The sequence below is a fragment of the Salvelinus namaycush genome, chromosome 35 (assembly GCF_016432855.1).
Source record: "Salvelinus namaycush isolate Seneca chromosome 35, SaNama_1.0, whole genome shotgun sequence".
In the NCBI taxonomy this organism is placed as follows: domain Eukaryota; kingdom Metazoa; phylum Chordata; class Actinopteri; order Salmoniformes; family Salmonidae; genus Salvelinus; species Salvelinus namaycush.
In genome coordinates this window covers 29,760,188-29,773,025 of record NC_052341.1, presented here as the reverse complement: position 1 = coordinate 29,773,025, position 12,838 = coordinate 29,760,188, and the positions used below count along the sequence as shown (strand labels likewise).

At 43.2% G+C, this 12,838-nt stretch overlaps 1 protein-coding gene across 3 annotated transcripts in view; it reads right to left on the bottom strand.

The window, feature by feature from the left end:
• Positions 1–12,726, bottom strand: part of LOC120029456 (palmitoyltransferase ZDHHC16B-like) — a 14,406-nt gene extending 1,680 nt beyond the window's left edge. For 2 of the 3 annotated variants that reach the window (XM_038974674.1, XM_038974673.1), the window contains exons 1-6: positions 12,570–12,726; positions 5,321–5,574; positions 4,920–5,114; positions 4,716–4,804; positions 4,565–4,593; positions 4,250–4,383 (exon numbers count right to left, since the gene is read on the bottom strand). In XM_038974674.1, the coding sequence (XP_038830602.1) occupies positions 4,250–4,383; positions 4,565–4,593; positions 4,716–4,804; positions 4,920–5,114; positions 5,321–5,566 (693 nt within the window). In that variant the 5' untranslated portion in view covers positions 5,567–5,574; positions 12,570–12,726. Of the gene's footprint in view, positions 1–1,122; positions 1,209–4,249; positions 4,384–4,564; positions 4,594–4,715; positions 4,805–4,919; positions 5,115–5,320; positions 5,575–12,569 lie in introns of all 3 variants that reach the window. The other variant, XM_038974672.1, reaches the window with a different exon arrangement.
• Positions 12,727–12,838: the final 112 nt, after the last annotated feature.

Sequence of the window (12,838 nt, the reverse complement as noted above, 5' to 3'; positions counted from 1 at the left end):
GCATTAAATGTGGAGTTGGTCCCCCCTTTGCTGCTATAACAGCCTCCACTCTTCTGAGAAGGCTTTCCACTAGATGTTGGAACATTGCTATGGGAACTTGCTTCAATTTAGCCACAGGAGCGTTAGTGAGCACTGACATTGGGCAATTAGGCCTGGCTCGCAGTCGGCGTTCCAATTAATCCCGATGGGGTTGAGGTCAGGGCTCTGTGCAGGCCAGTCAAGTTCTTCCACAGCGATCTAGACAAAACATTTCTGTATGGACCGCACTTTGTGCATGGGGGCATTGTCATGCTGAAACAGCAAAGGGCCTTCCCCAAACTGTTGCCACAAAGTTGGAAGCACAGAATTGTATAGAATGTCATTGTATGCTGTAGCATTAAGATTTCCTTTCACTGGAACTACGGGGCCTAGTCCGAAACATGAAAAACAGCCCCAGGCCATTATTCCTCCTCCACCAAACTTAACAGTTGGCACTATGTATTCAGGCAGGTAGCAATCTCCGGGAATCCGCCAAACCCAGATTCGTCCATCGGACTGCCAGATGGTAAAGTGTGATTCCGCTTGTGTGCGGTTGCTCGGCCATGGAAGCCCATTTCATTAAGCTCCCGACGAACAGTTCTTGTGCTGATGTTGCTTCTCGAGGCAGTTTGAACTCGGCAGTGAGTGTTGCAACCGAATAAAGGCAATTTATACGAGCTTCAGCACTCGCAGTCCCGTTCTGTGGGCTTGTGTGGCCTACCATTTTGCGAGTGAAGCCGTTGTTGCCCCTAGACGTTTCCACTTCACAATATCAGCACTTACAGTTGACCGGGGCAGCTCTAGCAGGGCAGAAATTTGACAAAATGACTTGTTAGAAAGGTGGCATCCTAAGACGGTGCCACGTTGAAAGTCACTGAGTTCTTCAGTAAGGCCATTCTATTGCCAATGTTTGTCTATGGAGATTGCATGACTGTGCGCTCGATTTTATACACCTGTCAGCAACAGGTGTGGCTGAAATAGACAAAATCCACTAATTTGAAGGGGTGTCCATATACTGTTGTATATATATATAGTGTACATAGAACAGCCATAGCGGTTGACGTCAACAACTTTTGTTTTTTTTCAGTTACAAACGTGTCTCACCTTGTTAGCACCCAAATGAAAATGACACTCTTGTGGACCATCTTTTCTCTGAAGGAAAATAGTGGTGGTGGCGTCTGATAGTAGCTCTAGACGGAAAGCAAAACCAAACCATGTGAAAAGACCATCCATGTACAGCAGTTGTAATTAGTAAATGTGATGCCACTGAGTATTCTACAGGATTGAACAACCAACCACAAAAAAGCTAACAGGAAACACAGTAGCTGGGCTAACAGTACCACATCTACAGTCCTCCAATTGCAACTGGTGGCAAAGAAGCGAAATACAAAATGCCAAGTCTGTAGCCATTCACAGCCAAGGGACCTAAAAATAACTACTAACAGGGGACTGTTCCTGACTTGAGGAGAGGACTGCAGTCTCACTGGGCAGTGAAACATGGCCGACTCCATGCCAGTGTAGGCTGAAAATATTTTTGGTATCTCAGATTGTGAGAATTGCCAGAACAAACTTGGGAGGAAGTCTGATGTCTGACATACTCTTTACATTTATCACAAACCATTGGAGAAAATTGACATTTTAAGCCCTTTTAGAGCTACCTATACATGCCTCCTGTAAGACCCTATGATCTGTGAACCATACATGATACAGACATCTTGGTGTGATTATAGTCCTTATAGTGTGCTATAAAATATGTATGTCTTGATTTTAGGGCTCTAGAGTGGCGCAGCAGACTAAGGCACTGCATCTCAGTGCTTGAGGCGTCATTCCAGGCTGTATCACAACTGGCTGTGATTGTGCACCACCCTATGGGACTCCCAATTGGCCCAGCGTCGTCCGGGTTTGGCCAGGGTAGGCCGTCATTGTAAATAAGAATTTGTTCTTAACTGACTTGCCTAGATAAAAAAAATATATAACTATTTAACTTTTATTTAAGTTTCCACAGTCATATTTTTTATGTTGAATAAATTAATATCTTCCTATTTTCTTTATTACAACTAAACGGCATGTTATAAAAGGGTCCAGATAACTTGTGATTTAATGTTCAAGAAACTAACCCCAAACAGCAAATTACTTTCTCATCCTCGTGTAGTATGGGGGGCCCCCAAAAAACATGAACAAAGGCTTCAAAAATCACCCAAATACGTTATTTTAGAAACGGCAAAGCTCTCAGCATAGTGACGCAGGTCTTTAGATGTACACATGAAATTGTGTCAGTCCAAAACTTTATCTGCAACATTATATTCCGTTTTGCGTGACTCGAGCAGTTTCCCTATTCAACTGTTCCATTCTCGGTGTAGCCTGCTGCTACAGGTAACTGCCAAAATAAAGGAAACACCAACATAAAACATCTTACTAGGGCGTTGGGCCACCACGACCCACCAGAACAGCTTCAATGCGCCTTGGCATAGGCTCTACAAGTCTGGAAGCACCCCATGCTTTCCATATACTTTGTATCCCTCATGCATCCTTCATTTCAGCAATTACCTGCCGAATAGACGGAGAGGTATCGCTCGAGTCGCAACAAAATGGAGAAGAACTTTGCGGATAAAGTTCGGAATGACAATTTCACGTGTACGACATTTAAAGACCTGCATCACTATAATGAGAGCTTTGCAGTTTCTAAAAAGGACATCTTTTTGTGTTTTTTGAGTCTCTGTGCGTGTTTTTTCAGGCCCCCATACTACAAATTGAGAATAAGGAAGTGATTTGCTGTTTGGTGTAAGTTTCTGAAAAACATGTGAAATCATGACAAAGGTGTCTGGACCCTTCTATAACATGCCATTTACAATCAAAAATAGAGAATTGGTTGTGAAAAATAAAAAAACTTGTCCTTTAAAGACATTGTTTGGAACAATATACTCTACAAGTACCAACAATACTATGCTGGTGTGGAGTCGTCCACATATAAAACCCCATACTATACAGGGAGATGATTGCCAAATTGTTGTCAATGAAATGTTGATTGTTAATTGACAGTGAGACCCAGCACTGCCCAGTGGACCTTTACAGCCTGTCAGTCTGTACTACCTGGCCAAAAAAGAAGAACTCTGAAAATCAATTTTTTGAGTGCGGACCCTCTACAAATTAATCTGCCGTTTTAATTCCGGTCAACGCACCAGTTCTGAGTTCAGTGGTTTCAAGAACCTTTTGTAGTACCTGGCCAGTCATGAGCTCAAGGAGACTGAGGAGCAGTCCGTGCCCTACTCCCATCACTGCGGTGGAAGCGCTAGTGGAACAATGGCAATTCATACACTGGCAGCATCCCGAATGGCACTTTATTCCCTATGGAGTGTGCTACGTTTGACCAGGGCCCACAAGGCTCTAGTCAAAAGTAGTGCACTACATAGGGAATAAAGTGCCATTTGGGACACACACACACACACACACAGCTTCAGTCAAGTTGGTGCCCTTGACTAGCTCAATCACAACTCATAATGTTTAGGGAAACTATAGGCTAGATGTGTTATAGGGCCAGGGTGATTATTATAGAATGGTACCTCCCATCTTCTATGTAGCTAAAGAGAACACATGTCATACGTCAGAGCGATTGAAACATTAAAAAATATATATTTCTAAAACAGTGAGGTGTTGGCTCAGAGCCATAGGATCTATTACTATATAAACTCCCATCTTGCCATGAATGATTGGTGTGAGAACAGTAAGTGGTCTTGAGCCTGGAGGCTTTAGATTACATAAGAAACAATCTGACTGGTTATATACACAACGGCACCAGTTATCTGCACACCACCAGCCTTCTCAGTGGACTTGAAGATAAACAAGTGTATTACATTGCCGTTAACGTGTCATGTGATCTGATGTCCTTGATCCCTACACTTTGTGGTCTCTTTGCTTGGCTGCCGTCTCTCTTTAGCTAAACCAGCGGCAGTGAACTTTACACAGTTTGCTCAGAATGTATGGCCTTTCGCTCCCCTCTATGAAAAGACCATGCCATATCTAGCACATAAGAGAAGGAAAATGTGGCAAAGACATGCCAGACTCTACCCAAACAGTCACAAACCAAGCGGCCTCACTCAATCAGGGTGTTTGGGTCACATGTCAATAACAAGACATGATTTACATGGGTGGCAGTACTCAGAATACTATTTGAAAGTCTGAGTGTCAAGCCTCCTAGAACCTCTAAGAAGTTGACATTCTTGGTCTCCCTCACCTCGACAGCGTTGTAGGCCTCTATGAACATGTCTTTGCAGCTAACGCTGCAGTACATGCAGCCCATGGTCATGTACAGGCAGAAGGAGAAAAAGTAGCGGTGGTTGAAGTGGCCCACACAGTTGTTGAGCCAGGCTAGCGTCACAAGGCAAGTTAAGGTCAAAGTTAATGAGGCAGATCTAACAAAAGATAAAACATGGAGTAAGGCAAGATGATTTAATTGTATGACTGTCCCCCCTGGGGTTTTACAATGCTATAAAACATATATTTTAAAGGAATCTGAGAGATGAGATGTTTGTTGGCCTAGAAAGGATACGACAGTGGTGATCCATCTTCAGAATACACCTGGAATGAAAGAGAAAGTCACTCAGTGTGATTGACCTGTGCTATGGACTAGAGCTATCCAGTAGAGGTGTTTTATTTCTTGATGACATCATCTGATGACTCACGGAGTGTCCTTAACTTACGTATTGCAGATGCTGCAGTGGTGAGTTCTGGCTGGTTTGGGGACGATGCATTTTTTACAGATGGACACTGACGGTGTATCACTTTTAATCTGAGAAACAACAATCCGAAAAAAGGGAACTAGAACGCATGAAGTTATTTCAGAATCAAACCCATAGTGTTTCCCAAGAACATTTTTCCTGCAGGCATTGGAGTGGGCACCTCACCTGTGGTGGGTGTCCAGGGGAGGTGGTGGTGGCCTTGTAGTAGTGGAAGAGGACCATTATGAGGACCCAGTGGCCGTAAGTGAGGTGCCAGACGATCCACTGCAGCGGGTAGGTGTTGAGGATGACAGGCAGCAGGCACAAGTAGACAATGACCAGCACAGAGCTGGTGAGGGCAATCACCAGACACACAAACACCTGGGAACAGAAGAGAGGGACACGAACAGAGGGAGAAACTCATGAGGGCACGTGAAAGGTGAAAATACTGTGAGAAATAGAATAGCAAAACGGGGTCATGTAACCGAACATGGGAGATTTGATTAACTGGCCTACATTTAATGAAATACAATAAAACACTAATATTTGACTGTACATCGACACAGAAAATTGAGCCATTAACTTACCACCCCAAACCAGCGAGTCACATTGTCGACTATCCAGTAGACGGGCTCAAAGACACAGTCCAGGCAGGTGTCAGAGTTGGTGAGGCTGTTGAAGTAGAGGGAGTTGAGCAGCAGCTTCCAATAGCTCCACAGCTCTCGTAGCTTCCTCTGGGGCTTGCTGGGTCGACCACCTGGCTTAGGGCACAGCCGGCACCAGCGCAGGCACAGACGCATCATCCTGGAGAACTGCCACCTCCAGCTGCGCATGCCCCCGCCTTCCACACACACACGGACAGACACACAACACAGAAGCAGGTGAAAAACTACTACAACCAGGAAGAACAACTTGGAATGTGCGGTCATCCAGATCGCAGACGATGTCATCGTGGTCACGCTTTCTTTGGGGATAAAATGCCCACGGTCGAGTGGTAACGCTCACAGCTCGACATATACTACGACCTCGGAGACCTGAGTTCAATCACCAAATCCACCCATCCTACAACGCCTCCTCTCCTCATCAAGCTCCCCCTTCAAATTCTTATCTGTCTGAATAATCTAATGCCTGAATAAAACATGAATAAAATACAAAGAGGGTGGAATTCCACTCTCCCCCCACCCCCCCAAAAAGGCCCTCATCTCAATTAAATGCTGCAACCCCCCCCCCTCCAAACTCACCTATGAAAAGACTATTGTCTAACCAAAAACCAAATCTAAGTCTTAAAAAAAAGCTAATCAAGAGAGACTCCTGCTCAGCGCATGGTCTTCCTCTCCACAGAGCAAAGTCAAGGCATTAAAGTAATTAAATCCAGCTGAGTGCTGTTTCCATTGGAGCCAAAGGACGCATCAGGCATGCCCAGAAAACAGGACAGGGCTATCAGGTAATAAGTGCGTCCACTCTCACAGAACTTATAATGTTAATAATGCATGAGAAATACAGTTCTGTGGCTGAGCCTTCCATAGAAAGACGTTGGGAATGCAAAACCGGTAACCTTATAAAGACACCAAAAGCTCAAGGATGAATTTCCTTAGAGGGGAATAAGTGGACACCAGAGCGCCAAGGCTCTCCAGAATGCTAAGGCCATACACATTTTATTAAATGTTTTAACAGATTTCTTTTTTTGAAAAGTGAGGGGAGCGAGCGAATAAAAAAAAACATAGCTGTGAGCAGCAATGAACGGGGTTCACAGAATAACAGAAAGGACAAGATTAGTTGGATAAAGCAAGCACTATCATGTAGGACAGGGGTGGGCAATTCCAGACCTCGAGGGCCTCATTGGTGTCACAGTTTTGCCTCAGCCACAGCTAACACACCTGACTCCACAATCACCTAATCATGATCTTCAGTTTAGAATGCAATTTGATTAATCAGCTGTGTTTGCTAGGGATAGAGAAAAGGTGACACCAATCAGGCCCTCGAGGACTGAGTTGCCCACCCCTGATGTAGGAACTATCTTCCTTTATGTGCAATCAGTGAAAGCATTACCATGTTTATCTCTCAATACCACAAGGATGACAAGTGAATTTAGTCTAGTGCTGTAGTTTAGTTTTCTTAAAGTCATTACTTAATGTATTCAGTTTATATATAAATAAACTCAGCATTAAAGGAAACCGACCTTTTTCAGGACCCTGTCTTTCAAAGATAATTTGTAAAAATCCAAATAACTTCACAGATCTTCATTGTAAAGGGTTTAAACACTGTTTCCCATGCTTGTTCAATGAAGCATAAACAATTAATGAACATGCACCTGCGGAACGGTCGTTAAGACACTAACAGCTTACAGATGGTAGGCAATTAAGGGCACAGTTATGAAAACTCAGTAGAAAGGCCTCTTTAGTGTCCTGAGTCTAAAAAACACCAGAAGAAAGATGCCCAGGGTCCCTGCTCATCTGTGTGAATGTGCCTTAGGCATGCTGCAAGGAGGCATGAGGACTGCAGATATGGCCAGGGCAAAGAATTGCAATGTCCGTACTGTGAGACACCTAGGACAGCGCTACAGGGAGACAGGACGGAGAGCTGATCGTCCTCGCAGTGGCAGACCACGTGTAACACCACCTACACAGGATCGGTACATCCGAACATCACACCTGCAGGACAGGTACGTGATGGCAACAACTGCCCGAGTTACACCAGGAACGCACAATCCCTCCATCAGTGCTCAGACTGTCCGCAATAGGCTAAGAGAGGCTGGACTGAGGGCTTGTAGGCCAGTTGTAAGGCCGGTCCTCACTAGAAAATCACCAGCAACAACGTCACCTATGGGCACAAACCCACCGTCGCTGGACCAGACAGGACTGGCAAAAAGTGCTCTTCACTGACGAGTTGCGGTTTTGTCTCACCGGGGGTGGTCGGATTCGCGTTAATCGTCGAAGGAATGAGCTTTACACCGAGGCCTGTACTCTGGAGCGGGGTCGATTTGGAGGTGGAAGTTCCGTCATGGTCTGGGGCGGAGTATCATAGCATCAATGGACTGAGCCTGTCGTCATTGTAGGCAATCTCAACGCTGTGCGTTACAGGGAAGACATCCTCCTCCCTCATGTGTTACCCTTCCTGCAGGCTCATCCTGACATGACACTCCAGCAAGACAATGCCACCAGCCATACTGCTCGTTCTGTGCGTGATTTCCTGCAAGACAGGAATGTCAGTGTTCTGCCATGGCCAGCGAAGAGCCCGAATCTCAATCCTATTGAGCACGTCTGGGACCTGTTGGATCGGAGGGTGAGGGCTAGGGCCATTCCCCCCAGAAATGTCAAGGAACTTGCAGGTGCCTTGGTGGAAGAGTGGGGTAACATCTCACAGCAAGAACTGGCAAATCTGGTGCAGTCCATGAGGAGGAGATGCAATGCAGCTGGTGGCCACACCAGGTACTGACTGTTACTTTTGATTTTTCCCCCCCTTTGTTCAGGGACACATTCTATTTCTGTTAGTCACATGTCTGTGGAACTTGTTCAGTTTATGTCTGTTGTTGAATCTTATGTTCATACAAATATTTACACATGTTAAGTTTGCTGAAACTAAATGCAGTTGACAATGAGAGTACATTTCTTTTTTTGCTGAGATATATATATATATTATATGCCTATGCTGACTGCAAGAGGCAGGACTGCCGGTTTCTCATTTTCCTGAAGAAAAGATCCACTTTCTACTACGTTCAGACCACATAATAGGGCAATATACAGATCACGATATTTCACATTGTTCGTCTGCATAATTTAAATCTAGCATTCATTTGCATGAGACAGTCCACTTGACCAATAGTTATTGCTCTAGTATCCTATGATGCCACTGGTGCCAAATAAATCTATATTGCCACCAACTGGTTACAGTGACTTTATATTCACACAGCTTCTAAAGGACATATACAATGCATTCGCAAAGTATTCAGACCCCTTGACTCTTTCCACTTTTTTAGAATAAGGCTGTAATGTAACAATGGATTAAATAGATTTATTTCCTCAACAATCTACACACAATACCCCATAATGACAAAGCAAAGGGTTTTTAGAGTGTATTATTTAATTTTTTTTGAAAAGGTTTACATACCAAATTTCATGTTCCCATATCCATCGGTTTAGTTCTTATAGCCCTGGTGTGATATGGTGTCATCTAGTGGTGTAGCTTGGCTGACTTTGAATGCAGCAACTAATAATTCTCAAATTCCATTGAGTCTATATACTAAATCTGGAGTCAATCTGAATAATGGTTAAATATTTTTTACATTAGCATATGTGCTAACGTGCATTTATATGTAAAGTAGGGCCATATTTGAATGCAGCAACAATTTCTTCTCAGAACCATTCAAGACTAATGTAATGAGTCTAAATACAATATCTGGAGTGAATCTGACGTATGGTTGATGAGAAAATTATTGCAGATGATTTTGAGCATAAGCATTACATAAGAAACTAATGAGTTGTTAATGGTTTCCTTGTTTTTTTAGATATCAATACCAAATTCAGTGAAGTTTATCTTAGGGACGTCCATGGTAGCGACAAGTTTCAAGTTGATAGGCCACCGTGGAGTGGATTTACAGTTTTTTTTAAATGGACACGTAAAATCTGAATTTTGATTTGTCAATAAATCATCCATCTTTTGACTAATCCCTTAGCTTTTTCTTAAGACATGTACCATGTGCCTTTATTAAAAATGTGTCATTTGGTTCTATGGTTCATGAGAAGAAGATTTTTGAAGTATTTTTCGCACATTTTAGCATGGCCATCTTTGAATGCATCAATGTTATTTTCTCAAACTCTTTAGGGAATATTTGGATTAGTCCTCATTATGATTCTACAAATTTTGCTATGGGGCGGAGAGAAATTAGCAGTTTTACATCATATTTCCTGCAATTCTACACTTTGACATAAATCAAATGTTATTTGTCACATGTGCCAAATACAACAGGTGTAGACCTTACAGTGAAATGCTTACTTACAAGCCCTTAAAAATGTAAGAACAAATAATTCAAGAGCAGCAGTAAATAACAATAGTGGGGCTATATACAGGGGGTACCGGTACAGAGTCAATGTGCGGGGACACCGGTGTCGAGGTAATATGTACATGTAGGTAGAGTTGTTAAAGTGACTATGCAGAGATGATAACAGAGAGTAGCAGTAGCGTAGAAGGGGGGAGGGGGGCAATGCAAATAGTTTGCGTAGCCATTTGATTAGATGTTCAAGAGCCTTATGGCTTGGAGGTAGAAGCTGTTTAGAAGCCTCTTGGACCTAGACTTTGCACTCCGGTACCGCATGCCATGCGGTAGCAAAGAGAACAGTCTATGACTAGGGTGGCTGGAGTCGTTGACAATTTTAGGGCCTTCCTCTGACACCACCTGGTATAGAGGTCATGGATGGCAGGAAGCTTGGCCCCGGTGATGTAGTGGGCCGTACGCGCTACCCTCTGTAGTGCCTTGTGGTCGGAGGCCGAGCAGTTGCCATACCAGGCAGTGATCCAAACTGTCAGGATGTTCTCGATGGTGCAGCTGTAAAACCTTTTGAGGATCTGTGGACCCATACCAAATCTTTTCAGTCTCCTGGGGGGGAATAGGTTTTGTCGTACCGTCTTCGTGACTGTCTTGGTGTGGTTGGACCATGTTAGTGATGTGTACGCCAAGGAAATTGTAGCTCTCAACCTGCTCCACTACATCCCCATCGATGAGAATAGGGTTGAGAGAAATGTTTACAGTTTTTAATGATATCGGAGTGAGAGTGACTAAGAAAAATCAATGGGGGCTCCCCAGTCAGTAATTCAACCATGATTACTACAAGTTTAGATAGCTGGCTAGACTAATTTACCAAATCAAAATTGTTTTAGCTTACATGGGCTAATTGAGTGACTGTCAGTGACTGACATAAGAGAAACTGCTGATGCACAACCACATTCCAAAATTGCACTTTGTGTATTCTACTGTTGTAACTCTCAACAGGAAGTTGAGACCCAGACAGTTCAGCATTATTTTTTTCTCAACCTTTAGTTCAACACCTAGCAACCTAATCAAGATATTTTAGGAGAGACTAAAAGAGAAAGTTCAGCCATAATCCGAAAGGGAATGTCGTGTCTCTCTTTACTGGAAGCTTGAGGACATTCATTTTCCTATAAATCGTGCAATTTCTCAGTACAACTTTTCAACCACAAAAAAAAAATATTTGAGAAAAGTGAAGAGGGGCATCCGTTAAACACTTAAATGTGTATGGCCTGATAATCAATTATTAGTGCTGGGACCGTCACTGTGGCCAGCCGTTTGGCCTACAACACTGCCCCTCTGTTGTCATTATGCAGAGGCAGTACATGTGATCCCTCTTTACAAGCGGCGCAGATGGAATGAAAGAAATGTCATAATGCCAACAGGTGAACACGAGGTCAACCAGTATTAATGAGATCATTGATCGGCATATGGCAGCATGCCATCAAAATCATGGAAAGGCTGTGTGGAACTGGAAAAGAGTAGGGACGATTTCCAGCCAAATCAACAGGCTGTTGACTACCTAGGCTACCTACTACACTTGCTTTTATTACATTTTTTATTTAACTAGGCAAGTCAGTTAAGAACAAATTCTTATTTACAATGATGGCCTACCCTGGCCAGACACTAACCCGGATGACGCTGGGCCAATTGTGCGCCGCCCTATGGGACTCCCAATCACAGCCAGTTGTGATACAGCCTGGAATCGAACCAGGGTTTGTAGTGATGCTTCTAGCACTGAGATGCAGTGCCTTAGACCGCTGCGCCACTCGGGAGCCAAAGGTAGAATACAGAGTGACATATTGGAACAAACCCATATAAATATTTTTTAAAACATGCAATCAAGCTCTAAACCTGAACAGCACCATCAGAAAGCTTGTTTTCTCAATCTCAGATTAACCCCTTTAAAATGTATTTTAAAACAGAACAATTAAGCTCTTTATCTGGGGGGTAAAAAAAAAAAAAAGTAAGGCAGAGTAGGCGGTCTCTATGGCAACCCCCAAATCTTCTCAGCATGGAAATAGTCTCCTCTGCTCTGCCCGGATAATAAGCTTTGCAGTCTGTCCTCGAGACTGGTTTAGCCTCTGTGTCTGCAGCACAGGCCTGGTAATTGGCAAACTGCACAGACTCCAAATGTTTGTTGTTTCTGCTCATTTGTGAACTTTCTCTCTCTGGGCACACTGTTGTGTGTCTCTCTACTCCCAACGGAAAGTTTTCATTCCTCAGTTTAGAGATTTGCGCTTGTGTTGACAGCACTGGAACTAGGGAATGATGGAGTTGCTTATTGGGGTCATTACACTGCAGAAAATTGCCTAATTCTACAATCTGAGGGATGCAAATTAGCTGTCAGACATTCACACATAAAGAGAACAATCCACAACATAGAATGTTAATCCAGTCACAAATTAACAGTAAGTAGCTATCACATCCTAAAGCATTATATTTATATGATCACACCATCAACCCTGTCAAAATATTTTGAATGTCTGCAGGTGTACAAATAACATAGGCCTAACTACTATTTATTTAGGTCTGTATTTTACAGGGTTCTGTCAATCTCTGCTGCTGTTGCCGCTGGCTACCACATTGAACAAACAATAGTGTGCGAGGTGCGAGCAACGTTAGCCAGCTATAGTTACTCCACCTGCCTGGCAATCTTGATAGCATAGTTTTCCACAGGCAGACCCCTACATGAGATTGCAATCTGAGATGTGTGTCGATTACAAAATATTGCCAATTATGACGGCTAGCTATAGCTAGCTAGCTAATTACTGACACAATAGATAAGTCAATAATCTAAATATTCCACTCACCTTAACGTATCTTCTGAAATGATAGAACCAGCTAGGTTAAATAAATTGCAATTCAAGTCATAACTGTGAAATGTTAGCTGCACTCAAAGATATTTAGCAAAACGAGGAAAACATTATAAATCGTACACCGATGCACTGCAGCCCTTGCTAGCTTGCTTTCTTGTGTAAAAAAAAAAAAATCTGACGTCGCGCGCGTATTGCATCTTGGGAAATTATGTTTTTTCGTACTCTTCAAAATGTCAATAAAACCGTTCCCTACTGATCTGTTG